At 31.9% G+C, this 27,546-nt stretch overlaps 1 protein-coding gene and 1 long non-coding RNA gene across 2 annotated transcripts in view; one reads left to right on the forward strand and one right to left on the reverse strand.

The window, feature by feature from the left end:
• Window positions 1-27,546, forward strand: part of LOC139519118 (von Willebrand factor A domain-containing protein 5A-like) — an 82,762-nt gene that overhangs the window by 41,647 nt on the left and 13,569 nt on the right. Inside the window, exons 14-21 of the mRNA XM_071310934.1 lie at window positions 4,239-4,319; window positions 13,415-13,548; window positions 13,932-14,021; window positions 16,648-16,731; window positions 17,181-17,255; window positions 20,815-20,874; window positions 21,426-21,515; window positions 27,383-27,466. Of these exons, the coding sequence (XP_071167035.1) occupies window positions 4,239-4,319; window positions 13,415-13,548; window positions 13,932-14,021; window positions 16,648-16,731; window positions 17,181-17,255; window positions 20,815-20,874; window positions 21,426-21,515; window positions 27,383-27,466 (698 nt within the window). The remainder of the gene's footprint in view (window positions 1-4,238; window positions 4,320-13,414; window positions 13,549-13,931; window positions 14,022-16,647; window positions 16,732-17,180; window positions 17,256-20,814; window positions 20,875-21,425; window positions 21,516-27,382; window positions 27,467-27,546) is intronic.
• Window positions 7,152-11,652, reverse strand: LOC139519117 (uncharacterized). Its single transcript, XR_011663519.1, has 3 exons — window positions 11,418-11,652; window positions 8,628-8,715; window positions 7,152-7,932 (listed from the first exon to the last, which is right to left on the reverse strand). It is a non-coding gene; the product is annotated as an uncharacterized lncRNA (long non-coding RNA).

Raw genomic sequence — 27,546 nt, forward strand, 5'->3', positions numbered from 1 at the left:
TCTTGAAGGATATTGTAATAAGCCAATATTTGAAATAAATATTTAATTATGTTGTTAAAAAAATAAAATAAAAAAAGACTCTCAAAATGGAAGATATAAATATAGCAGCAGTTGTCAATATTCTTTTTTGGACGTTTTTTTTTAGTAACATAATGGATTTTACTACTAATGCTTATTTTTATTTCCCCATGCCCCTCGTTTTTTTCAATGACAATACATGCAATTTCTTGTATCTTGGAATTGAACATGTTCGTTTTCGTGTAGAAAGTAGACCCGTGGAAAATTAATGAAAGAAATCGTGTTGACGTCGTGAAAAATTTATAAAAATTGTTAAAATCATGATGACCTCATGAAAAATGATGAAAATCGCTGAAATCGTGTTGACGTCGTGAAAAATTGATGAAAATCGTGAAAATCACGATGACGTAGTGAAAAATAATGAAAATCGAGAAAATCGTAATGACGGTGTGAAAAAAGGATTAACATTGCAAAAATTCACGATTTTCATAATGTATTTTATAATTAAATGGAGCTTAATTGATTATTAAAATGTTAATAGTCACTCAATAGTCTATTAGTTAATAGTAGCATTAAAAGTGATTCGTGCAACACTATCAAATCACTCTATTAATTAAATGTCAATTAGATATATAGTAGTCTTTTAGAAGTTAATAGTCTATTAACTTAATAGACGTTTGTGCAACCCAGTCCAGTATTTCAACGGATACAACAAGAAGTAAAGCAGGTAAGGACACCCTTATCTTATCCCTCTTGAATACTTAAACATATCTGAAATCCTACCATTAATGTAAATACATGTTTGAATATCATTATACAAAAGGTTTACCTATGAATAAATGATTCATTCAATCCAAAATGATACGTATTGAACATCAATTTCCATTCAAAATTGTCATGGCTTTTTTTAAAATTTGTATATACATATTTCTATAATATATGATATATTGTTTTTGCCTTAAATTATTTCCAATCAATCTATTGTTATGTATTAAGTAGATTGATCTGTGTATATTTCACATAATTTTAAGATCCACGTTTAATAATGAAATTGGTTTATAACTTTCTAACTAGAATGAGTCTCTCTTTTTAATTTTAACGATAAATCAATAGACCATCACGAGTAGGTCAATTAACTATCGGCATGACCGTTATTATATACCTACAGTAGAATGCATTCAGTGTGTAGGTAAAGGTACTATCTTAGGTTAGCTTGGTTGTCAGCTCATCTGTGAAGCCATTATAAGTTAGGTTAACTACCCTCTTTTAAGAGTAGAACAGTCCGACAAATAATCAATCTATATATCGATAGAACTACTAAAAAGGAGGGGGTAACAATTTCACGGTTCAGCTAACAAGCAAGATTGATAAAATTGAGAAAGGAAATGGGAAATGTGTCAAAGAGACAACAACCCGACCATAGAAAAAACAACAGCAGAAGGTCACCAACAGGTCTTCAATGTAGCGAGAAATTCCCGCACCCCGGGGCGTCCCTCAGCTGGCCCCTAAACAAATATATACTAGTTCAGTGATAATGAACGCCATACTAATTTCCAAATTGTACACAAAAAACCTAAAATTAAAATAATACAAGACTAACAAAGGCCAGAGGTTCCAGATTTGGGACAGGCGCAAAAATGCTGCGGGGTTAAACATGTTTATGAGAACTCAACCCTTCCCTATACTCCTAGCCAATGTAGAAAAGTAAACGTATAACAATACGCACATTCAAAATTCAGTTCAAGAGAAGTCCGAGTCTGATGTCAGAAGATGTAATCAAAGAAAATAAACAAAATGACAATAAAACATAAATAACAACAGACTACTAGCAATTAGCTGACATGCCAGCTCCAGACTTCAATTAAACTGATTGAAAGATTATGATTTCATCATATGAATATCAGGCACAATCCTTCCCATTAGGGGTTTAGTATCATAAACTAATCATAGATACCAGGACTAAATTTTGTATATACGCCAGACGCGCGTTTCATCTACAAAAGACTCACCAGTGACGCTCGAATCCAAAAAAGTTAAAAAGGCCAAATAAAGTACGAAGTTGAAGAGCATTGAGGACCAAAATTCCTTAAAGGTTTGCCAAATCCAGTTAAGGTAATCTATACCTGAGGTAGAAAAGCCTTAGTATTTCAAAAATTCTAAATTTTGTAAACAGTTAATTTATAAATATAACCATATCAATGATATTTCATGTCAGCACAAAAAGTGCTGACTACTGGGCTGATGATACCCTCGGGGAAATAAATCTCAACCAGCAGTGGGATCGACCCAGTGGTTGCCATCATAACATATATATGAGAAGAACATTACCCGTGTCATGCCAATAACTGGTTTTTGAATAAATGTGTTTTTTTCCGTCATAAAGTACGAAGTTGAAGATCATTGAGGACCAAAATTCCTTAAAGTTTTTGCCAAATCCAGCTAAGGTAATCTATGCCTGAGGTAGAAAAGCCTTTGTTCCAATGCAAAGACCCCACAAGCAAATATACAACCAACGCCAAAATATTCAATCTTTAATGACCTGAAAACAGTATCGTAACTATATCCCTTCTTAATAAGTCTATTTAAAGGTTTTGGTAGTTTCTGAGGTGAATACTGACATTTTTTTGCTTTATAAAGAATATTTCCATAAAAAATTGGATGTGAAATATCTGAACGTATAAGAAGTCTGCATGTTGAGCTATATTACCTAGTCTGAACCATACTCGACCAAGTCTTAACCAACATAGACCTATTCTTTGTAGCTATCAACTGAATTTTATCAATTTAGGAAATATTTTTAATGAAAAATGAAATTTGAACAACAACTTGATATTAAAAATGTATTCAATATAGTATTGAAAGTAAAATTTCACAATAATCAATCATAATTTAACTTCAAAACAATATTAAGCAACACTTACATAATAATATATATCAACCTTAAAATACAAATAAAACACATTGAAACAAGCTGATCAAATAATCTAAACAATGAATTGTGACTAATATCATGAATATTTTCAATATTATTCAAAATTTTATGAATATTTATGAAATATTTTATGCTAACTGGACCATTTTCACCATTAACTTAAGCCTAGTATAGATTTATGTTGTCAGTTGACTTTAGTTAATAATGAAGTTGTTTTTTTATTAATATTTATATAAAATAGTATATAAAATAACTTAATAAATTTGAAAAAAATGGGACCTCAATTGTTTTGTTTTATTAAAACAAGAATTAACTATAACCATGATAATAGAATTTCCATATCGATAACCTTTTTAAAAAAAGGAAATGTGTACCAAAGTAACAGTAAACATTTATTTCAATTGATTTAAGTATTTTTTTGTCAAATTAAAGACATGGCAATTTAATATGGTCTAATTGAGTACATGTGTGTTTTACCTGTAGGTAAAAAGAAAACTCTATTTTCTTTAATTCGTGTATTACTTATCTTGTATATTCAAAAAGCCTTGTTTTTAAGTTAAACAGGATGTTGCAATTTTGAATAAATGTTATTTAGAATTTAATACATCTGACCAGGTGTGATCTTATTTATGAGTTTTCCCCAAGCAGAGGTTATACTTTATATTTCACCACTACTCAGAAAACAATTTTATTTATTTATTTAATTTTTAAATAAAACCCCTTTTTGAAATAAATTATATATAATATGTTATTTTTTTATCCGATTAGTAAATATAATAATAGTTATATTTCTAATATAAGGTTAAACAATTTATTAAGTTTATTGGCTGTTGTTATATATGATATTTATTTTAACAGTTAAAAAAGTAGCGGTTATTTGGTCTAGCATGGTTCAGACTGGTCGAGTACTGTTCAGACCTTTGGTTAAGTATAGTTAAGACTGGAAAAATAGGTCGAGTACAGATCAAGAATGGGTTAAGACTGTTTCAGATTGGTCGAGTAATAGTTCAGACTATTTTCAACGGTAAAGATAAGGGTAAAGTACAATTCAATACAGTCGAGTATGGTTCAGACTGGGGAAGAGTAATGTCAAGTAAAAGTCAGACCAATTCAGACTGGTCAAGTACAAATCAGTACAGTCGAGTACAGATATAGGCCATTTCAGACTTTAATGGTTTGTAGTGGTTTTACTATCTATCGTCTAGTAAATTGCGTTAATCGATTGACTTTAAATTATAATTTTAAAATCTTCAGAACATTGCCAAGTATTTTGTAAATTTGTTTTCAGTCTTATCCTATCAGTTGTGTACAGATTTGACAGAAGATGCCGCACGTGCCAGATTTAGGGAGATGTGCCCCACTTATGAAGGTAATATTATCATTAGAATCGTTTGAATTTTGACGAAAATCAATACTTGCAAGCCTTTACCGGTTTAAATATTTCGAGTGCGAAGGAGTTTTAAGTGTGAGTTACTCATGCTGAATATATCGATGCGGCAGCGTCAACACTTTGTAAGGGTAAGATGGGTTTGGTTAAATTGTTATGTTGGGTTTGCTAATCCATACTTCAATTCTTTTTCATAGATAGTCTACACGTTAAAGTTCTAATTATGTCAGAATAACGAGACTCTTAAGCTAGTTTAGGCGAGTTTCTGCTTATTAGTCGGGTTGTTGTCTCTTTGGCACATTTCTCATTTTAATTCTCAATTTTAAAAAATGCAAATTTTGACGATCGTAGTGCCTTAATGTAGATCGTTGTAAGGTCATCGTACAGTCAGGTCGTAGTAGTAGCGTAGCGAGAGCGCAGTAAGCTCATGGTAAGATCGCAAAGGTCGCCGTACCAACGTAACGAGAGCGTAGTTAAAGCGCAAATCTAGTCGGAGAGATTGCGCTATCCTGTATGAAATATTCCGTATGGAATGTACACGGAATATAGTAGGAATATTGCTTTGAATGTTCTACCAGAAAAGAGTGATATTCCAGTCGGACAGTAGTAGGAATCCACACGGAAAATAGCCGAATAATTTAAATTAGTAGGAATTTCTTAGTAGGAATATTGTATATCCTACCAGGAATATTGTATATTCCTGCCAAGAATATGCAAATAAGCAGGAATAATTTGGTAGGAAAATAAAATTTCTACTAGAAAACCTGGTAGGAATTTTTCAAAATTCCACCCAGAAAAAATATTTTCTGGTAGGAATCTTAAAATATACAAAATGTAAGTGTATATTCACAAATACACAACTGGGTCAATGCTCTTAGTTTGAATCTCAACAACAAAGAACAAAGGAAATTTCATGGAATAAATTCATTTAGAAAAAAATGGACCTTTGAAATGTATAGGGAAACTGCAATAGATGCAAGCTAGAAATTGTGTTATACATAAACATGCAGATAAACCAAAAACATGCCTTGATGAAATAAATTATGAACTATTGCTGAATAAAATAATTACTAAATTTTTTGGCAGGCAGTTAAAAAAAAATCAATTTGAATGTATAAGAATAACCTTCAGTCTTCATAAGCCATATGTTCTTAAATTTCTATATTGAAGTTGTGTGACCCTAGAATGCTGCATTGTGTTCCTATACAACTTTTCATTCTTTTCTCCTCCAACTTTTGAATTTGTGAACTGAAACTTGAATTTTAAGAATAAATTATATAAGGAAGGGTGTCCTATCAGTCATTTGCAATAGATGAAATAGCCAAATTGAACAGAATAATATCATTTTATATATATATTAAAATACATACAAAATGTATGTGTTAAAATGCTCCAGCTTCTTTGAAACCATTTGAACATGTTACATTTTCACTTCTGTTCACTATGAATAACAAAACAATCATTGTGTCATATATATATTTCCGTACTCCATTGCATACCTCGATATAATTATTTTTTTTGATATACTTGTGAACCGTTATTTTCTATGGCGATATTTTGTACACCGTATTTGGTTGTCTTTCTGATATTGTTTTACATATAACTCCCTTGTTTAAAAATTTTTGTATTTACATTGTGTCATAAATCAAGAGTATTCGTTCAGTATATGTTCGCTTGTTCTTGTAAATATGTCTCTTGCTTGAGTTAAGGTAGTTCAAGGGTCTAGAAAAAAATGACAGAATTTTGTAATACTTTGCAAAAATGAAAATTTGTCAAAAAATGATTTAAAGTATGGGTCGCCGCACTATTTTACAAGGTACGAGTCGTTTAAAATTGCAAAAATTTGCATCGATTGCTCAGGAAAAAAAATGAAAAAAATTGTGTATAAAAAGAGATCCATGAGACAGAATTTTGAAATAAAATATGAGGAGATAGATTTTTTATATATTTCACCGAAAATTTCACTTAATGTCCAGTATAAATTTTGTCCCTCTGGTATATTTCGTCCCTGTTTAATCTCCCCTTAAATGGCTGATTTAAAAAAAGTTAATTCTGTAAGCAGATATATTTGGTGTTTGCTAAAACATTTTCGATATTGCAATGAATAACTAAGTTTTTTTTTTGTATAAATGAACAGTGTAACCAATAAATTGCAAATCTGTCTCCAAATTTGCAAATTTGGACAAAGAACTAGATAGATTATTTACTGTGATTGTATAATTCAAGATGGTGGTAAACCCCTGAGCTACCTTAAGCCATTTCAATCGATAAATTTTTGTGTGTCTTTCTATGTTGTAATGTTTTACTATTGATTCGGAAGTCAGGAACCTGATGTTCAGGGGTGGTTTTTGTTACTTGATGCATTTTTCCTCAAGGGAAATTGTTTTTTCCTCAAGGGAAAAAGATTTCCCTTAGGGAATTTGCTGCATAATTATTTCCTTTGAGGAAATTCTATTTCCTTAGAGGAAATTCTTTTTCCTTAGAGGAAATTCTTTTTCCTTTGAGGAAATTTGCAGCTTCAAATTTTCCTTGGAGGAAATACTTTTTCCTGTGAGGAAATTTGTAGCTTCAAATTTTCCTTGGAGGAAATACTTTTTCCTGTGAGGAAATTTTTGACAAACACTTTTCCTTGGAGGAAAATTCAAGACAACAAATTTCCTCTAGGGAAATCATTGTTCTTCAAATTTCCTCTAAGGAAATTTCTGAAGATCAAATTTCCCTTAAGGAAATGTTTTCCCTTATTTTTACTTGTTGAACATTTCTTCACTACACCATGTATACAAACAGTATGAATATAATAATAACAAGACTGTATAATTGATGCAAATGATATTTAAAACTTTAATAAATGTTTGACTCAACATTTTAATGACATTGAAAATAATACAGTCTGACTGTTTAGATCTAGGTATTGTTTATACTTTTTTTTATAAATTTAACTTTGATTTATAATTTTTTTTGGAGCAAATGCTTCTATTTTCTTTGTAATTGTTTCAATGCGATACATTAATAAGCAACCAATTTGAATGTCATACCATTTGTGGTGTTCTAAAGAATTTGTTTATATATTTGCAGATTAAATAATAAAATAAACACTTTTCGTGTTATTTTAAATTAGAATTTCTTCTGTTTCAGCTTGTGTACAGTTATTCAATCCACTACGTAAGAATTCAGTGAATACATTATTCCATTCACTAAACAATTCCCTTCAATTCTAAGAGAAATCATTTTTGCAAATTGTTCTTCAATGATCTTCTTCTGTATATTTGATATGAGGGAGCGATGTAAATGAGTGGATAAAACTGGTGTTCCTTTTTTCAACAACAAAATAGTATTTGTTCAGCATTCTCCTTTCTTTTGATTAAGATATGTTGTTGCTTTTATGCAATAGTGTTTTTGTGTATCTATGATAGAACTCCATTTTGTTTATGGTCATTATCATGTGATAATGTTGAAATTTCCTATTTCTTTTTTGCAGGAAAGCACACATTCCATTTCAAATTAATCCAATTATGCACTATGTAAATAAATTTCAACTATAAGTTTCCTCTTCAGTAATGACCTATTGATCATGAAAACCAAGATGTCTGATCACCTATAAATACACAAAATAAACAAATAAAATGTTATAAATGGAGAGAGAAACAGCAATAAATGTTTTTCATGTGTATCTTTCCTTATTAAAATACATTAAGTAAACTTGAACTCGAGAAAAATAAATAACTGCGATGTAGACTAGAAAGTATAAAATGCCAAATAAAGTATTCACGAAAAATTAGTTGATTTACAGAAGTCAAGTCCCTGTTTGCAGGAAATTTACATCATTGGTTGTCTGGTGGAGAGTTGTCTTATTGGCAATCATACCACATCTTATTTTTATATAACCTTGCCATATTCCTATTGTGCCTGTCCAAAGTTCAGAGCCTGTAGCTTTTGTCAGTTTAGTCTGACACTAAAATTTAGTGGTTGTTGTTGTTGTTGTTTCATACCGGTCATATTTATTTTTTGTAATTTATTTTGTTATAAACTAGGCAATTACCATGATTAGTTTTACAGTTTGGATTGTTTCAATGTTTCATCTTTAGGTCTTTTATAGCTGCCTACTTTGACTATAGTATAGGGTATGGATTTTCTCATTATTGAAGGTCGTAACAGGCCTACAATTGCTTTCTCAAAGCCATGATAGTTTTCATATTTAATATACCACATCTTTTAATTTTTATAGTAATCATGATACTAGTAATCATCTTTCAAGTTCAATAACTTTTTTAAAATTAAAAGGTGCCTTACCATTTAGGTTTAGTTGGCTTCTGCAAATTTTACATTGCCTATCATTTCTGCTGTATATAATTTCTCTGTATCTTCTATAGTTCTTGTCCTATACATAAAAGAGTAAAAGTTGAATGACATCTTGCATCAATATTTTTTTCTGTTTAATGTACATTATGTATATTAATGTGTGTTTAATAAAAATCTAAACCATGAGTGCTTGATAAGCTTCTTGCCCTTATAGCTGGTCTTTAAGCTTTAAATGAATTTTAATGATCGGCTAAAAAACTATGAGCACTGTGCAAATAAGACCCCTGCCCTCCAAAAAAAAACAAAACATGCACAAACAGTGGTATTTATTGACATAAAACATGTATATAATTTGGCTCCATTTATAGATATATATCTCAAGTGACTATAAGTTTAAGGCTGTGATTTTTTTAACAAATCCATAAATTTCTAAAACCTTTCAAAGTTTTTGAAAATGGACAATTTTAAAATAACTTTGCAACAACTAAAGTTCCTTAACTCTGCATCTTATAAAAAAATATACATGATAAATAGGGAATGATACTCCAGCTTGCATATTATTCAAAGTTTTAAAGGAACATAACTGAAGAACGGTAAAAGTTTTACTACCAAAATTTGAAATTGATCTGATTAAAATTGTGATAAAAAGTATTTTTTTTAAAGTTTAATAAAATTTGGTTGAGGGAAACTTAAGTTAGAAGGCCGAAACATTTTTTTCCATTTTTAAAGAACATAACTATAGAATTTAGTAAAAGAGACACTACCAAAATTCAAACTTAATCTGTATTTTGTGATGATAAGCATTGTGTATTGATTTCATAACATTTGGTTGAGACAAACTAAATTTTAGAGAACAGGAAACCAAAAATTCAGCATATTTTCCCCATTTCTAAAGGGGCATAACTCTGATACTCTAGTACAGTAACACTGACATCACCAAAATTCAAACTTGATATGAGAATTGTGATAACAAGCTTTTGTAAAAGTTTAATTGAATTTGGTTGAGGCAAACTAAAGTACTGTAAGAGAACAAAAAACAACTTTGGGACAGACGGACAAACGATCTGACAAGTGTTAAACATTATGCCCCCTCCACTTTGGGTCATAACAATAAAAAGGGAGTTTGTCAAGATATAAAAACAATTCACCAAAGTTTCATAAAAATTTGTGAAAGCATTCTTGAGACTATCCTAATCCCAAGTCATGATAGTACAATGACATAAATCAGATTTTTTTTTAAATTAAAAGGAAAATTATCATGTTTATGTTATACAAAAATAATTCACCAAGTTTCATGAAAATTGCTCAAAGCATTATTAATAGTATACGTACTGGAAAAATCCCCGCTTTTATGAATAAAATCCCTAACTTTAAATTAAAAATTTAAAATCCCTAAAAATTAAAAAGGAGCTTAATTATCATGATTATATCAATAGATAATTCACCAAAGTATTATGAAAATTTTATGATTAATGTATTCTAATTCCAAGACTTATTATCTAAGACATGGTTTGTTTGAATTAAAAAAGTTGGAATAAAGTACCTGCTAGAATTCAGGAGAATTAGACCAAATCAGGCTATCTTCTAGATTATCAGACAATTGACTGTACATAGAAAAGGAATTTTCTTTTTTCTTTTTTCTTATTTAGCTATTTGTTATCTCTGTCCTTAATATATACTGAACTAAGCCATTTTTTCACATTTTTTTTTTTGTTTTTTTCTCTCTTGTGACTTGTTATTTAACATAACAAAAAAAACCAAAGGCAATGAAAGAGAAACTGACAATGCCAAGGCAAAACATAAGATGCAGAAAAGAAAAACAAAACAAAACAAAACACTAAGCAACACCAACATCACCAAAAAACTAGTGTTGAATTCATGTGCTCAGTCAGTCAGTGAGAGTTCGCAGATCCTGACCTACTATATCTATGCTTAAAAACCTAAAAATCATATAGTTCTAAACATATTTTGTAAATTTATACTTGATTAAAATGTTGTCATAAATAGCATAGACACCTCTGAGTTTTGAGAACCACATGTGTTAATTGTGCGAGTATAATCATTGATAATCATGCACAAGATTGACTTTTAAAAGCCTATATATTGAAATTTTCTGAAAATATTGCATGCATTTATTAATATGACCAATTTCAAGAAATGCACAAAGATGTGAGATGATTTATATAATTGTAATTTCAGGAATTTACAGTAAAGGCTTTTATCCTCACTGCATTTTGCACTTTTCCTAATTCAGGAGCCAGAAGTTATGGCCTTTGTGACCTTTGTATGATTTTTATTTTAGATTCTTTTTTTTATCATGTTTATATTGAAGAGTTTAGTATGACGTCCATTATCACTCAACTAGTATACATTTTTGTTTAATGGCAAGCTAAAGCATGCCTCACAGGCACGGATCCAGGGGGGGGGGGCTGAAGGTTGGACATGTTGGAACCCCCTTTCTTTATTGGACGATCAATGCATTTGAATGGGGACATGTAGTTGGACACCCCCCCCCAAAAAAAAATTGTCCTGGGTTAGGAACCCCTCCTTTATATGACTAGATCCACCCCAGTCTCAGGTTGCGTGATTTTCTCGTTGCAATGAAGACCCATCGGTGACCTATGGCTGTTATCTGCTCTTTGGTCATGTTGTTATCTCTTTGATACATTCCCCATTTCCATTTCCATTTTCTTTTCGGTTCTATTATAAATATTAGAAACGAGTTTGGCGCCTTTACAAAAATATAATTGTCTGTGCTGATAGGGGAGTATGTGTGCATACCAATATTTAAATTTTCTAGGCCTTCTTTTTGAATATTTTGTGCATTTCTTGGTAAAATACTGTCAGACCTCGAGTGCTGTTGTTTTACAAAAACGGTCAAGTAATGTAGGGGAAAGAAACTAACTAAAAAGACCAAAATAAGCCACAACTAATGGGGGTCTCATTGGGGGTTCTGTTCACGGATCCCGCTTAGTTACTACTTATTTTTTTAGATTCTCGCATGATGCCATCCCGCGTACACTATCTAAGTGAACAATTCTGCTATTTTTGTAATTTCCCATGTCCCGCTAAACTTCATTTCGCGTTTTCACGGCACAATAATTTGAGGGAGGATATGACCTTTATCGGGACTGCGGGATCGGGTGTTTTTAAGCTCTGGATTTCGGGATTGACCCTTTCGGGATACGATAATTCTTTTTTCGAATTTCGGGACCTCTGGATTTCGTGTTTTTTAAGCCCGGGATTTCGGGATTTCGTGTTTTTAAGCTCGGGATTTCGGGATCAGTACCCCTCATACCCTCCCTCATAATTTGACTTTCATGTGTCACGTTTACAAAATATACGCCTCGACAATCCCGAGTCCCGCTCAGACCCCCCTTATAGGTACATAATGAATAGTTTACTATGTAGTCAGTAGTCGGGTCAAATACACATGTATACACTTTTAGACGACCTTAGATTCATTTCACAGCGAAAATACTCATTTATATTGAACATTTTAGATCACTTTACATTTAGATTTTATAACTTTTAAAATAAAGACCATATAGATTTAAGATCATTTAATCGAAAGATTATAATTTGTCAATACTGTAAAAAGTATAAACAATACCTAGATCTAAACAGTCAGACTGTATTATTTTCAATGTCATTAAAATGTTGAGTCAAACATTTATTAAAGTTTTAAATATCATTTGCATCAATTATACAGTCTTGTTATTATTATATTCATACTGTTTGTATACATGGTGTAGTGAAGAAATGTTCAACAAGTAAAAATAAGGGAAAACATTTCCTTAAGGGAAATTTGATCTTCAGAAATTTCCTTAGAGGAAATTTGAAGAACAATGATTTCCCTAGAGGAAATTTGTTGTCTTGAATTTTCCTCCAAGGAAAAGTGTTTGTCAAAAATTTCCTCACAGGAAAAAGTATTTCCTCCAAGGAAAATTTGAAGCTACAAATTTCCTCACAGGAAAAAGTATTTCCTCCAAGGAAAATTGGAAGCTGCAAATTTCCTCAAAGGAAAAAGAATTTCCTCTAAGGAAAAAGAATTTCCTCTAAGGAAATAGAATTTCCTCAAAGGAAATAATTATGCAGCAAATTCCCTAAGGGAAATCTTTTTCCCTTGAGGAAAAAACAATTTCCCTTGAGGAAAAATCTTTTTCCTTCAGGGAAATTTGATTTCCCTTGAGGAAAAGTACTTTTCCTCTGAGGAAATTGTTGAAAAAAGGGGCATAACTTTTTCAACAGTGGTGCTAGATCCAAAAAGTTTTAGGACAAATATCAGGGAACCAATACCAACCAAGTTATCAACTTTGTTTTGACTTAACTCCAAAAATTAAGGTGACAACTTTTGCACTCAGCGGAATTGCAAACTTGTCCCGGAGACTGTTATATACCTCACTTGCATGGAGAGTTGTCTCATTGGCACTCATACCACATCTCTGTATCACTTATAATTAAGCATATGCATTTATGGTCACTTTTCTTACTAAATGTAGGATTACTGAATGTCGCAGTGATCAACTCTAACTTTTATTTTTAATAGATATCTCCTGTGTCGCAAAGTCCAAACTGAAATATCAAATCCCTATTAACACATTAGACACTGTATTGCAGAATCCTGTATGTGTTCTGTGAATAAAAATAAATAAGATAACATGCTTAAGGTACTGTTTTTTTTTGTAAAAAGATAGAATAAAAAAATTTAAGGTGAAAATACAAAGTATAGTTCGATTAATAGCAATTTTGAACTTTTATTATGTTTTTCACATCAGGATGTCGAAAGGAGAAAATTATATTGGTAAGCCAAGCAGCCAACATTGTCTCCAAATACACAGCCTTTGTTGGTTTTGATAAAGATACCAACATTTGTGTATCGGGGTTGAAGGAATCACAAGATAACTTGGCGGTAAATTGATATTTTATGATTAAGTTAATGAATTAAACTTTAACAAAGAGGAATGTAAAAAAAAAGAAAAGCAAATAAATTTCCTTTTCGTAATCTGAAAACATTTTTGATTTGTTAAACTGATGAATAATTAAGGTGAAAACCCGGTGGCATAATGAATATTCAATGAGCAGAACCCCAACAGTGCAGGTAATATAATCTTTATTTGTTTACAATTAAGACCGTTCAAAAATTGTCAAAAAAGAAAAACACCTACATGTCAACAATGACAACATTGTCAAACAATAGAATAACTGCGATAGAAGTTTGAAATAAATATTATTGACCGGTCTGTGTTGATGTATGATATACATATATTTTGTCCATTTTGTATTTTCTTTCAGGGTTGGTCGGGGCCCTTGAGTGCAATTCAGAGTCAATATAACACGATGCAGCATCTGAAATGTTCAATGAGTAGGACCCCAACAGTGCAGGTAATATTATTTTATTTGCTTACAACTAAGACCTTTTAAATATTTACAATAAATCAAAAGCTCTTTAATACCACCATATGGTATTCAACAATAGAAGAACTACGATAAAATTTTGACATAATTTTTATTGACCGGTCTGTGTTTACAATTTATTTTATGTGTTATTGCTTTGTAATGATCCGATGAGTTAACTCTTTTAAACTGGTTTGCATAGGGTTTTTTTATGTTGTGCTGTTGTACCAATATCATAGGTATCTGGAGGGTTGAGCGCTCACAAACATGTTAAACGCCGCCACAATATTTATGTGCCTGTTTTAAGTCAGGAGCATGTAGTTCATTTGTTTGTCGTTTGTTCATGTCTGTCATATTTGTTTTTCGTTAATTGCTTTTATAAATAAGACCAATATTTTTTTTTCAATTGAGAGGTATCATATTTTTCATGTCGGGGCTTTTTATAGCCGACTATACTATTTATATTATATTATATTTTTCTTATTGCTGAAGGCCATACGGTAACTTATAATTGCTTACATTCACATTAAATGAACTTTAGTGTATAGTTGTCCCATTGGCAATCATACCACATCTGACATAGGTAGGTAGGACAATTTTGTACCTCTCTTTTTCACGAAAAAAAACCCATTTGTTTTCATGTATTAATTTTTGCGATCAAATACCATCTCTTTAAGTCTGTTTTCTTTAAACAATTTTTCATAATCAGACTTTTCCTCTAGAATCACTTGATCTGTTTTCGCCAAACTGGACGGAAATAATACCTGTTAGGTCCCTTATGGACCACACTCACTTGAATTCAATTTGATAAGATAAAAAATGAAAAAAAGTGAGTCTTTAATTAAAAAAAACGTTGTCATAAATAAGAATTGAAACTACAATACGAACTGTCGTGAAACTTTTTACGATAAAATAAACGATCCTCATTTATTGTTGATTATGTGGCAAACATCTCAAAAGTGGTTGGGCAAAAAGGTCAGATGAGAATGTGAGAACTTCCTCAAACCCTAATAGTATACATTAAACATAAGACAAAAAGTCAGATTAAAATATGGTCGCTTATTACAACCACAATAGTATACATTAAACACAAGACAAAAGGTCATATGAGAATATTATCGCTTACTCCAACCACAATACTATACATTAAACACAAGACAAAAGGTCAGATGAGAATATGATTACTTACTCCAACCACAATAGTATACAATAAACACAAGACAAAAGGTCAGATGAGAATGTGATCACTTACTCCAACCGCAATAATCATGCATTAAGCAAGAGACACAAGGTCAGGCTTAATTGTTGCATAATTTGCGGGTCTAATGTTTTCTTCTTTAGTATGAGTTTTTAGTAGGCTGCTTTGTAGCGTTTAATTATTAAACTATCTTAGACCACGATGCAAATACATATCTGTTATTCACCCTTGAAAGATAAGTGGGTTATGTTTTTGAGTGGAAAGTGGATCTATTCCTGGCTTTTGTAACACTGCATCATATTTTCACAACTGAGACTTGATTACAGTAGTTGAACATATATCATTATGTATAGTACAGAGAAATTTGTTCTGATTTCGTTGAAAAAGCTATGCTTCTTGTGAATTTGTTATAGTTCTGCGAAGTAATTTGCCTGATATATAGTCCTACTATTTTCACTACAACGAAACCATGCTGAACAAAATTTATTGAAAAACAAATGTAAATTTATCTTTAATTATAGTCAGATTGTGATCCCTAAAGTATTTTTTTCTTATTTTTGTAAAACTGATAAAATATGAAACTGATGATCGGTTTTAATGACTTAATCAATATATTTGGCTTCGTTCTGAATTACATTACAATATTCAAGATATGCATTTATAACCAATTATAATCGATTATAAAATTTGACAATGTATTGTATTGTAGATTGCCTTGACTGACATATTTCAAATATAATCAATCTTATCGTGTTCATAGCACTGCTAAGTATTTTGTACATTTTGTATGTTCTTTCAGGGTTACCAAGGTAATGGGAGGATTGAAAACACACACACACACATATTTAAGAACGCCAAGTTATGTACGTGTTAAGTCAGGAGCATGTAGTTCAATTGTTGTCATTTGTTCATGTCTGTCATATTTGTTATTCGTTAATTGTTTTGTAATAAATAAGGTCATAATTTTTTTTTTCAATTCATTTGATTCATATTTTTCATGTCGGGTCTTTTTAAAGCCGGTCAGTTTTTTTTCTCATTCCTAACGGCCGTGAGGGTGGTTATAATTGATACATCTTTTTTATTTGAACTTAAATCCATAGTTGTCCCATTGGCAATCGTACAATATGATGAACAAAGACTGGTTAAAACTGAAGAAACATAGACAAAATTTGAATCTGACATCTATTATAGTCAGATTGTAATAAGTTAGTCTTTTTAGTGTTGTTAAACTGGCGACAGTTTGAAACTGAAGATTGAATTAATTCCTTAAGCCAAATAACCTACTTTGTTTTGAATTACGTTGCATATTCAAGACATGGATCTATAGAAATTATGATAGATAATAAAATTTAATGATAACGGAATCAATCTCCATAACATTTCTAAGTATTTTGTAAATTTTGTATTTTCTTTCAGGGTTACCCCGAGAGTTCGATTCAGAGTCAATGGAATCCGATGCCGCAAACGGACCTTATAATGAGCGGGGTCCCATCATTGAATGTAATATTAGTTTTATTTGTTTACAATTATGACCTTTTGAATATTGACAAAAAATTTAAGAATTTTTTAAAACTTACTCAGAAAAATGCTCGAACTACATGACTTTCGTAACTCAAAATAAACGTGTTTACACATTGATATACTATGGTTGTAAAACATTATAAACCTGTAACAGTATAAGACACTTTACAACTCGTTTGCTTACATTAACTTACCCAAGTAGATATTTATTTCAAGCCTAAACTTTTCGACATATTGTTTACATTTTATAAATTTGGGAATTATAATTCCGGTTAAGACTTGACTAAATACCAATATCCTGATATCGTCAGGTTAAGATACTTATATAAGTATATACTTAGTGCTTAAGTAATAATTATTTGTTCCAAATCAACAATCAACCACCAAAACATCACTAAGCACTTTGTTTTGATTTTATTTTCTTTCAGTTTCAAACTCAAATATATCATCGTGGTGGATATTCGAAGGACAGTCATTCATACGAAGGATTTAGCACAACAAAGGTAATATGCAAGAGTATAGTCACAATACAGACGATATTATTAATGCGCCAAAAACAATTAACCTCACAATATAATACAAAATGTTATTTGTGTAAAATATACAAGTTCAAAAACAACAACTGTTAGTTCCAGATACCAGGTATAGGCCAACTGTTACCTCTAAAACACTAAATTCTAGATGTTCGGCTAGATTGGTCTAATGATTGTCATACTTGTTTTTCCTGCAACAAGCCTAATAATTTAATGGACAACAGTTTTCTGATGCCGTATGTCTATGATGGTAAGAGAAATTTACACATCGGTCCTGCAAATTCAGAATTGAATGTCAAAACTAACAATTATTTGTTGAAATGGAACACCTGTGGCATCATATTGAAAGTGACTACTTACTTCAACCACAATTGGTATTTAAAATAGATAAAACTAATTGTATTTGATAAAAGAGGTTCACAATATATCGGTAAATCTTGTAAATAGACCGACTGTCAATCGAAATCAACAATCAAATTCCAAAACATCACCAAGTATTTTATATATGTTCACTTACCAAAGAAAAAAATGTCATAAGTAAACACAAGACACCAGGTCAGGTGTGAATGTTATAACTTACTCCAACCACAAAAGCCAGCAGTAAACACCAGTCACAAACTCAGGTGAGAATATGATCACTTACTCCAACCACAATTGTCAACAGTGAACACCAGATACAAAGTCAGGTGAAAATGTGATCACTTACTCCAACCACAATAGCCAGCAGTAAACACTAGTCACAAACTCAGGAGAGAATGCCACAATTGTCAGCAGTTGTGCCACCAGATACAAAGTCAAGTGAGAATGTGATCACTTACTATAACCACAAAAGTCAACAGGAAACATCAGAGGTAAGGTCAGGTGAGAATGTGATCACTGCTTCAACCACAATAGTCAGCAGTAAACACCAGACACAAAGTCAGGTGATAATGTAATCACTTACTTCAACCACAACAGTAGCAGTATACACTAGACAAAGGTCAGGTTAGAATGGTATCACATCAGACACAAGGTCATGCGATACTATGATCACTTACTACAACCACGATAACGGATTGTCAGCAGTAAACACAAGACTCAAGGTCAGGTAATAATGTGATTACCTACTCCAACCACAATTGTCAGCAGTAAACAACAGACACAAGGTCATGCGATAATGTGATCACTTACTCTTACCACAATAGTCTGCAGTAACAGCGAGAAGCAAAGGCCAGGTAATAATGTAATCACTTACTTCAACCACAACAGCAGCAATCAACACCAGACACAAAGTCAGGAGAGATTGTAATAACTTACTCTAACCACGATTGTCAGCAGTAAACACTAGACACAAGGCCATGCGATAATCCGATAACTTACATCAACCACTATTGTAAGCAGTAAACACAAGACGCGCGGTCAGGTGATAATGTGATCAATTACTCCAATCACAATTGCCGGCAGTAAACATCAGACAAAGGTCGGGTGAGAATGAAATCGCGTGCTGTAACCACAAAAGTCAGCAGTAAACTTTAGACACAAGGTCATGCCAAAATTTTGTTCTCTTGAATTCAACAACAATTGCCAGCAGTGAACACCAGACAAAGGTCGGGTGAGAATGTAATCACTTACTCTTACCACAAAAGTCAGCAGTAAAAATCAGAAACATGGTCATACGATAATGTGATCTCTAACTTCAACCACAATAGTCAGCAGTAAACACCAGACACAAGGTCAGGTGAGAATGGGATCACTTACTCCAAACACAATTGTCAGCGGTAGACGAGAGACACAAAGTCGGGTGAGAATGTGATCACTTACTTCAACCACAATTGTCAGCAGTAAACGCCAGACACAAGGTCGGGTGAGAATGTGATCACTTATTCTAACCACAAAGGACAGCAGTAAACATAATACACAAGGTCATGCCATACTGTGATCACTTACTTCAACCACAATTGTCAGCAGCTAACGCCAGACGCAAGGTCAGGTGAGAATGTGATCACTTACTTAAACCGCAATATTCAGCAGTAAACATCAGTCACAAAGTCATGCGATAATGTGATTCTTGCTCCAATCACAAAAGCCGCAATACACCCCAGAAAAAGGTCGAAAAAGAATGTGATCACTTACTCTAACCACAAAGGTCAGCAGTAAACACCAGTCTCAATGTCAGGTGAGAATGTGATCACTTACTTCAAGCACAATTTGCAGCAGTAAACGCCAGACGCAAGGTCAGGTAAAAATGTGATTGATCACTAACTTTAACCACAATAGTCAGCGGTGAACACCAGACACAAAGTTGGGTGAGAATGTGATCACTTACTCTAACCACAAAAGTCAGCAGTAAGCATTAGACACAAGGTCATGCCATACTGCAACCACAATAGTCAGCAAGGTCAGATGAGAATTTGATCACTTCAACCACAATAGTCAGAACTACAACAGGAGCAATTAACACTAGACACAAAGTCAGATGATAATGTATTAACTTACTTCAATCACAATTGTCAGCAGTAAACACTAGTCTCCAGGTCAGGTGAGAATGTGATATCTTACTTCAACCACAATTGTCAGCAGTAAACACTGGACGCACGGTCAGGTGAGAACGTGATCACTTACTCTAACCACAATTGTCAGCAGTTACATCAGATGCAAGGTCAGGTGAGAATGTGATCACTTACTCCAACTACAATTGTCAGCAGAAAACGCCAGACGCAAGGTCAGTTGAAAATGTGATCACTTACTCTAACCACACTTGCCAGCAGTTACATCAGATGCAATGGCAGGATAGAATGGGATCACTTACTCCAACCACAATAGTCAGCAGTCAACGCCAGACTCAAGGTCAGATGAGAATGTGATCACTTCAACCACAACAGTCAGCAGTAAACATCAGACACAAAGTCGGAGAGAATGTGACCACTTCATTCCATCTAAATAGTCAGCAGTAAACACCAGACGCAATATCATGCGATAATGTGATCACTTACTTCAACAACAATTGTTAGCAGTAAACACCAGACACAAAGTCAGGTGAGAAAGTGATCACTTACTTCAACCACAATTGTCAGCAGTAAAGACCAGACGCAAGGTCAGGTGAGAATGAGATCACTTACTCCAACCACAATTGTCAGCAGTTAACACCAGACGCAACGTCAGTTTTGCGAAGTTGTTTGCCTGATATAAATCGTAGTCCTACTTTGTTAACTACGACGAAACCATGCTGAACCAAATTCATAGAAAAAGATGTAAATTTAACTTTAATTATAAGCATATTGTAATCTGAAAGTATTTTTTTATTTTTGTTTAACTGATACAAATATGAAACTGATGATCGGTTTTAATGACTTAATCCAAATATGCGGCTTCGTTCTGAATTACATTGCAATATTCAAGATACACATATAAAACCAATTATAATCGATTATAAAATTTGACAATGTATTGTATTGTAGATTGCCTTGACTGACATACTTTCAATTATAATTAATCTGCATCGTGTTCATAGCACTACTAAGTATTTTGTACATTTTGTATTTTCTTTCAGGGTTATCCAGATAATAGGAGGATTGAGAGCACACAAACATATTTAGGAACGCCAAGTTATGTACGTGTTAAGTCAGGAGCATGTATTTCAGTGTTTGTCGTTTGCTCATGTCTTTCATATTTGTTTTCGTTAGTTGTTTTGTTATAATTAAGTTCATATTTTTTTTCTTCAAGTGATTTGATTCATATTTTTCATGTCGGGTCTTTTTAAAGCCGACTATATGGTCTGTGTTTTTCTCATTCCAAACGGCCGTACGGTTGCATATAATTGATACATCCTCTTTATTCGTTAATCCCTAGTTGTCTCATTGGCAATCTTACAATATGCTAAACAAAGACTAGTAAAAACTGAGGAAACATATACACAATTTGAATTTATTATAGTCTGATTGTAAAATGTTTTCGTGTTGATAAACTGATGACAGTTTGAAACTGATGATCTATTAAATTCATTAAGACAAAACAACCTACTTCGTTTTGAATTACATTGCATTATTCTAGTTATTGAATATAACCAATTATAATAGATTATAACGTTTACTAACGTATATTAATCATAATCAATCTCCATATCATTTCTTAGTATGTTGTAAGTTTTGTATTTTCTTTTAGGCCAGGGGTTACACCAAAAGTGGAATTCAGAGTCAATTGGACCCAATGCCGCAAGTGGAATGTTTAATGAGCGGGGTTCCAGCATTGAATGTAATATTAGTTTTATTTGTTTACAATTATGACCTTCTGATTTTTGGCAAAAAATTATAAGCAAATAAATATCAACATATAGTATTCAACAATGACATATAACTACGATAGAACTTTGACTTAATCATTATATACCGGTGTGTGTTCACTATGTTTAATTGGTTTGTATCGATCCAATGGGTTAAGGTAGATAGGGAGTCTGATTATCCACTAATCATGCTGATTAAAAGTATTCATGAATCCAGATATGATGCACTATTATTAGTAGTATTCACTGAAACTATGCATTTTCATTATTCCAAATTGCTATTTCAAATGAATAGTTATCCTGGGTATTCATGGAATTCAGAAATAATGTACATGTATGATTGCACTATTAATATTCACTGCAACTACGAAATTTTGTTATTCCAAATTCACAATTGATCATGATAATCCTAGGTAATTAGTCCTCCAGTAATGTGGTCCTCCTTTAATACAATTTGTAATTTTCCTATTTGTACAAGGCACAATTTCTTTCTTGTCCAATTTAATCAGAACATCACATTATCATCATGGAATAATGCCGCACACCATATTCATAATTTCCAAAAACAATAGATAACTAGCATTAAATAATGAATTAATCCATTGTTTCACAATTTGCAGCTATACGAGCGACTCAGTGACATCTATATTTTCTATGCATCAAAGTGCACAATGTACTAGCAGGTGTCATATTCTAAGTGGGAATCATGGTCAAACCAATACATATTCAGTATGATTCTACAAAATAAAATATACATTTAGACTCAAGTACAGTAAATGTTTAACTAATAATAAATATATAATACTACATGTATATATATACATTGTGCAATAATAAGAAAGTTAAATACAATAACTGTATTTACCTAGATAAAAACTAGCATCTCATTTGATTGACCAACAAATTCTAGCACTAATACAATTCTATTTTCAAGTCCCTATTATTTAAACAAGAAAAATAAATCTTTTAAGGGGGTCTAAATTCTATAATATAGTGTTGTCTTTTTTCCCAGTTAATGTTTTAAATCCTTGAGTTTAATAATTTTAACATCTTTTGTGTTACCCTGAATACTTTGTACTTATTCATTTGTTATAACAGCTTGCATTAAATAATGCTTTGCAGCTCACTTTTTTTAATTTAATTTAGTTATTTACCCAATTTTATTTTAATAAATCAATATTCAGATTACTTTTAAAATTTGCATTTTGATATCCAAAATAATATATATCCTGCTGTTTCATATTTTTCTTAAATTATAATTTGTTTTGAAAAAGTTATCAAAATTTTGAAGAGGACAATTTTAATCATGATAATTTGTGAACATTATTATAAAATTGTATCATTATACCAATGACAGATTAAATATCATCCCCCAGGGCAATAAACTATTGTGTCTTAATTTGTATATTAGCTACATCATGTATATAAGAATTTCTGATTATTTCCTATAGCATATCCAGTGTTTTAACACATCCTGATTATTACCTATTTTAATGTCACATTTGCATGGTCATATTCAGTAAATACAAATATTTAAATTGTTAATTTTTAATTTGAATTAAAAAAATTTGTTTTAGACTAAGTAAGTAGATACAACACATACAATGCAGTTAACACAGTAAATTTTATGGGAACTTACTAGATAATCATGATAATACTATATTTATAAAAAATATTTTGAGCTTCATAAAATACTTTAAAAAAAGTATGCATACAGATAGATTTTTTTGTTATGTTTTCCTGACATATTGAATGTTAACATAAAATAATTATCATGATTATGTAAAAAATGCAAAAAATCTGCCAGTCGTATGTGAATGCACATGATCAAAGGAGATGTGGGATATATCAATGATGCATCAACCCAACAGTTAGGCAACAATAAAGTAACCAAAACACAATTGAATGTGTGTCGAAAAAATAATATGACTTATGATTAGAAGGTCCTTAATCATTGCGGAATAAATATAATGACCATTGAATGTTACTACTTGTAAGTTAGATAACATGTATGGCACAAATGAATTTTGAAAAACAATGCTAACAGGGCACAATTTATATAAAAATTTCACATGAAAATATATAGTTTGGGTTCAAAGTATTAACAAATTATAGTGATTTAATATAAATTCTATGTTAAATCTAAAAAGAATAAAATTATGATGCTAGCTTTGCTCTTTTAATATGTGTTTTTTAAACAATGTACATGTAGTACATGATAAAACAATTACTAATTGAATTAGCACAATTTGTTTAATCAACCGTGTTTAAATGGCAACTGTTTATGACTCTGCCTTGTTTCAGGAACATTAATTTAATAATATTGTTTTATTTTGATGATTAATGCTATTTTAAACCATTTTTAAAATATATATTTATTCACTTTCAATGCCTGCTATTATCAAATATATTAATGTTTTGTTGTCCATGATTTGAGAATTATTTAAAATCTAAATGAAAGTGGACACTTGCTAAATAAGTCACTATGTAATCTTAAAGTTAATAATTTTTTATGATCAAATCATATGTGTTTGTACTATGCATGTTTTTTTTATGGAAATCGTGACGTCACAATGCATTCTTAATAGAACAAAAACTATCAGCTGATAAAGCAAAACCAGGGAAATACTAGTAATCCAGCATAAGCATGATAAGAAACACATTTATATGGATACGTACATTTACATGTAAAGATCGGTTGGTTGTTGGTTATAAAATGTCCAGTGACAAGTATTTCATGCAAATTTATGACCCTAGTTAGCAATACATTAACATACAATATGTACACTACATGATGTATAGGTCAGTGGCAGATCCAGAACTTTTCATACGGGACAGGGCCCCTGACTGCCCTTAGGAGCAGGAATCCAGTCATGCTTGAGTGATTCCCTATATAATCGACCAAATTATTTCCTCAAAAAAGGGGAAGATATAGAGTAACCTTTTATGTATTCCACTCAGGGTGATGTATGCAAAATAATTAAGGGAATAAATAACGGGGGAGGGGAACGGTGTCCTTTATGACTTTCAATGATTTATTATGATGCACAACTTTAACATTGAAGCTCAAAGGTGGCTCAAAGCTTATATTTTCCCTGGAACATGCAACTATGCACGAGTGTGGTAATATAGAACGTCGATTCATAGCCATATATAGCCTATCGGAGTATCTCAATATAGATTCCGTAGGATCAGTGGCGGATCCAGCCATTCTAAAAAAGGGGGGTCTAACCGAGAACGAAACAGGGGGGGGGGGGGGGGGTTCCAACTATATGTCCCCATTTAAATGCATTGAGCGGCCAAAACAAAGGAGGTTCGAACCCCCTTTGGATCCGCCAATGAGAACACAATTGTAAGGTCTGTAAGCCGACAAAATGTGCACATTTTCCCTTCAAAATTATGAATCCATGATTATTCGATAGACATGCTTTAAAATATTGATAATTTCTACTCACCGATTGTATTTTCCAGCTCAGATTATTGAACATGTGGTCTAACATCTGTAGTTACCTGTGTAAAAATATAGTTTGCCGACCTGAGGTCCACGTTTTTTTGTTTTTTTGCCGACAAAAAATTAAAGAGGATAAATCGTTTACGGTGAAGAATTGTTTTCCGTTTTTAATGAAACTTGACAGATTTTACTAATTATTTTTTTAATCATCGGAAATGTCCCTCTTGGTGTAATTCGAAATAAAACTGTTTTATGATGCTGTACAATATTGGTAACTTAGTCATAATCTTTAAATTTATTTCAGGTACACCCTTGTACATTTTTCTATTGCGCAGAATTTATCAAATATGAATTTGAATGAATCCATTATCATCTTCTCATTCTTCTGCAATAATATTAAAACTCTATTTTAAACGAAAGCTTCTGGTTTTTAAAACCAATTATGAACGAAAATGTTATAAAACAGATATTATAAAATAAAAAGTAAGGATATCAAAAGGATTATTTAAAGTCAAACGCACATGACTGTCAAAAATGAACGGACAATGCTACGGCAATAAATGGAAAACGACAAAAGACAAACAACGATCGCAAAATAAATGAATAAACTGCAAAACAAGTTTACAATCGCAAATATTTACGATAGACGATAATAGTATAAGTAATGGACTATTTCACAACAAAATCAAATCTTTAGAGCCGGGTGAGACGTGTTTTTTTTTTACACTGATGGACTACCGGTACGCTAAAATATTTGTATTAAAACATTTACCGACTGTATCAACCTATGAAATGTTTGTTTTAAACATTTAACGACTGTGTCAACCTTTTATAAGTTGTAATAAACATTTAATGACTGTGCCAACCTTTAGAAAGTTGTAACAAACATTTAACGACTTTCCCAACTCTAAAAAAACATTTTTTGACTGCATCAACGTCTGAAAAGTTGACACAAACAAATTTAAACTGTCCCAACTATTAAAAGGTTGGGACGGACATTATGCAACTGCCACAACTATTAGAAAGACTGTAATAAATAGATTTTGACTGTGACAACACCGTAAACCACTGCAACAGTTCTGAAATGACTGATGGTAGCATTTTTTGACTTTCACAACCCGTAGAAAAGTTGGGACAGACATAAATGAACTGTTGCAACGAAATATGACAGATTTGACAGTCATTACTTGTCTTTTACAGACTAAGACAGTCGTACAACGACTATTACTGGTATGGACAGTTGTTTTTTCGTCCAGTAGTGATAACTACGATAGAACTTTGACTTAATCATTATATACCGGTGTGTGTTCACTATGTTTAATTGGTTTGTATCGATCCAATGGGTTAAGGTAGATAGGGAGTCTTCCTCCATCTTGGATTTGTAAATACCAGAAAACAAGGTCTAGATCTTTAAAAGAATGTGTTTAGTTAGAGTTGTAGGTAAATCATGTGTAAGAACTTCCACTTCGATATAGAAAATGATGTGTTTTATCATATTTATGGTTGTATTTTACAAAAAATAGAAAACTTTTGTTCGATAAATGTTTTTCCAACTTTGCCACATAAGGGGAAACAACTCAAATGCAAGGGCAGATAATTCAGAATAAGATTCTTTTACAATAGAATGTCTTAGGAATTTACTTATTTTATAATGTAGCAAGAAAAGTCCGGTAACCCCATTGTTTCTTTTTCTTTACTGAAGGCATACTATTTAGCCATCTTCTCATATTCTATCTCAAAATAATATGGTGTAGATTACGATTTATTGCAGAAAATTTGGTTTTCCATCTATAATCTTTTCAAACTTTGTCAATTTTGAACACCGTGCAGCGTGAAAATAAGCCCGATGACCATTTTTTGTTGGTATCTTTCGTCCCTCTTTTAGTTTACAATTGAGTTGTTTCATATTTTTCATGTGAAGGCTTTTTATAGCCGAGTACACTCAATGGTTTTTTCTCATTGCTGAAGGCCATACACTTGCTATGCTTACATTGTTTGAACTTTAGTGGATAGTTGTCTCATTGGCAATCATACAATATCTACAGGTAGGTAGGGAAATTTTGTACCTTACATTTCCTCGAAAAACCATTTGCTTTCATGTAATACGTTTTGAAAAACAAAGCAAAGGAAAAAGGATGAGTCTTTATTTACAATACCCATGTTGTCTTACAAGAGAATTTAAACTTTAGTAGGAACTGTCTGAAAGTGTTGACGATAAGATAAACGATTCTAATCAATTGTTGATTATGTGGCAAACGTCACGACATTGGTTAGGTATAGTATGGTAAATCACATTTTATATTTTCTTCAAAAACTTCTACACAAATGTTAACCAAAGTATAATGTTCAAAGCTTAAAAGTTTTTTGTATATTTTGTATTTTTTTTAGTGCTTCTCCGAGAATTTAGTTCAGAATCAGGGAAACTCGATGCCGCAAATGAAATGTCCAATGACCAGGGACGCAATAGTGAAGGTAATATTAGCTTTATTTGTTTACAACTAAGAGTGTTTAGAAATTAACACAATAATAAAAGCACCTAAAAGTCAACATAT

The sequence above is a fragment of the Mytilus edulis genome, chromosome 4 (assembly GCF_963676685.1).
Source record: "Mytilus edulis chromosome 4, xbMytEdul2.2, whole genome shotgun sequence".
Lineage (NCBI taxonomy): Eukaryota > Metazoa > Mollusca > Bivalvia > Mytilida > Mytilidae > Mytilus > Mytilus edulis.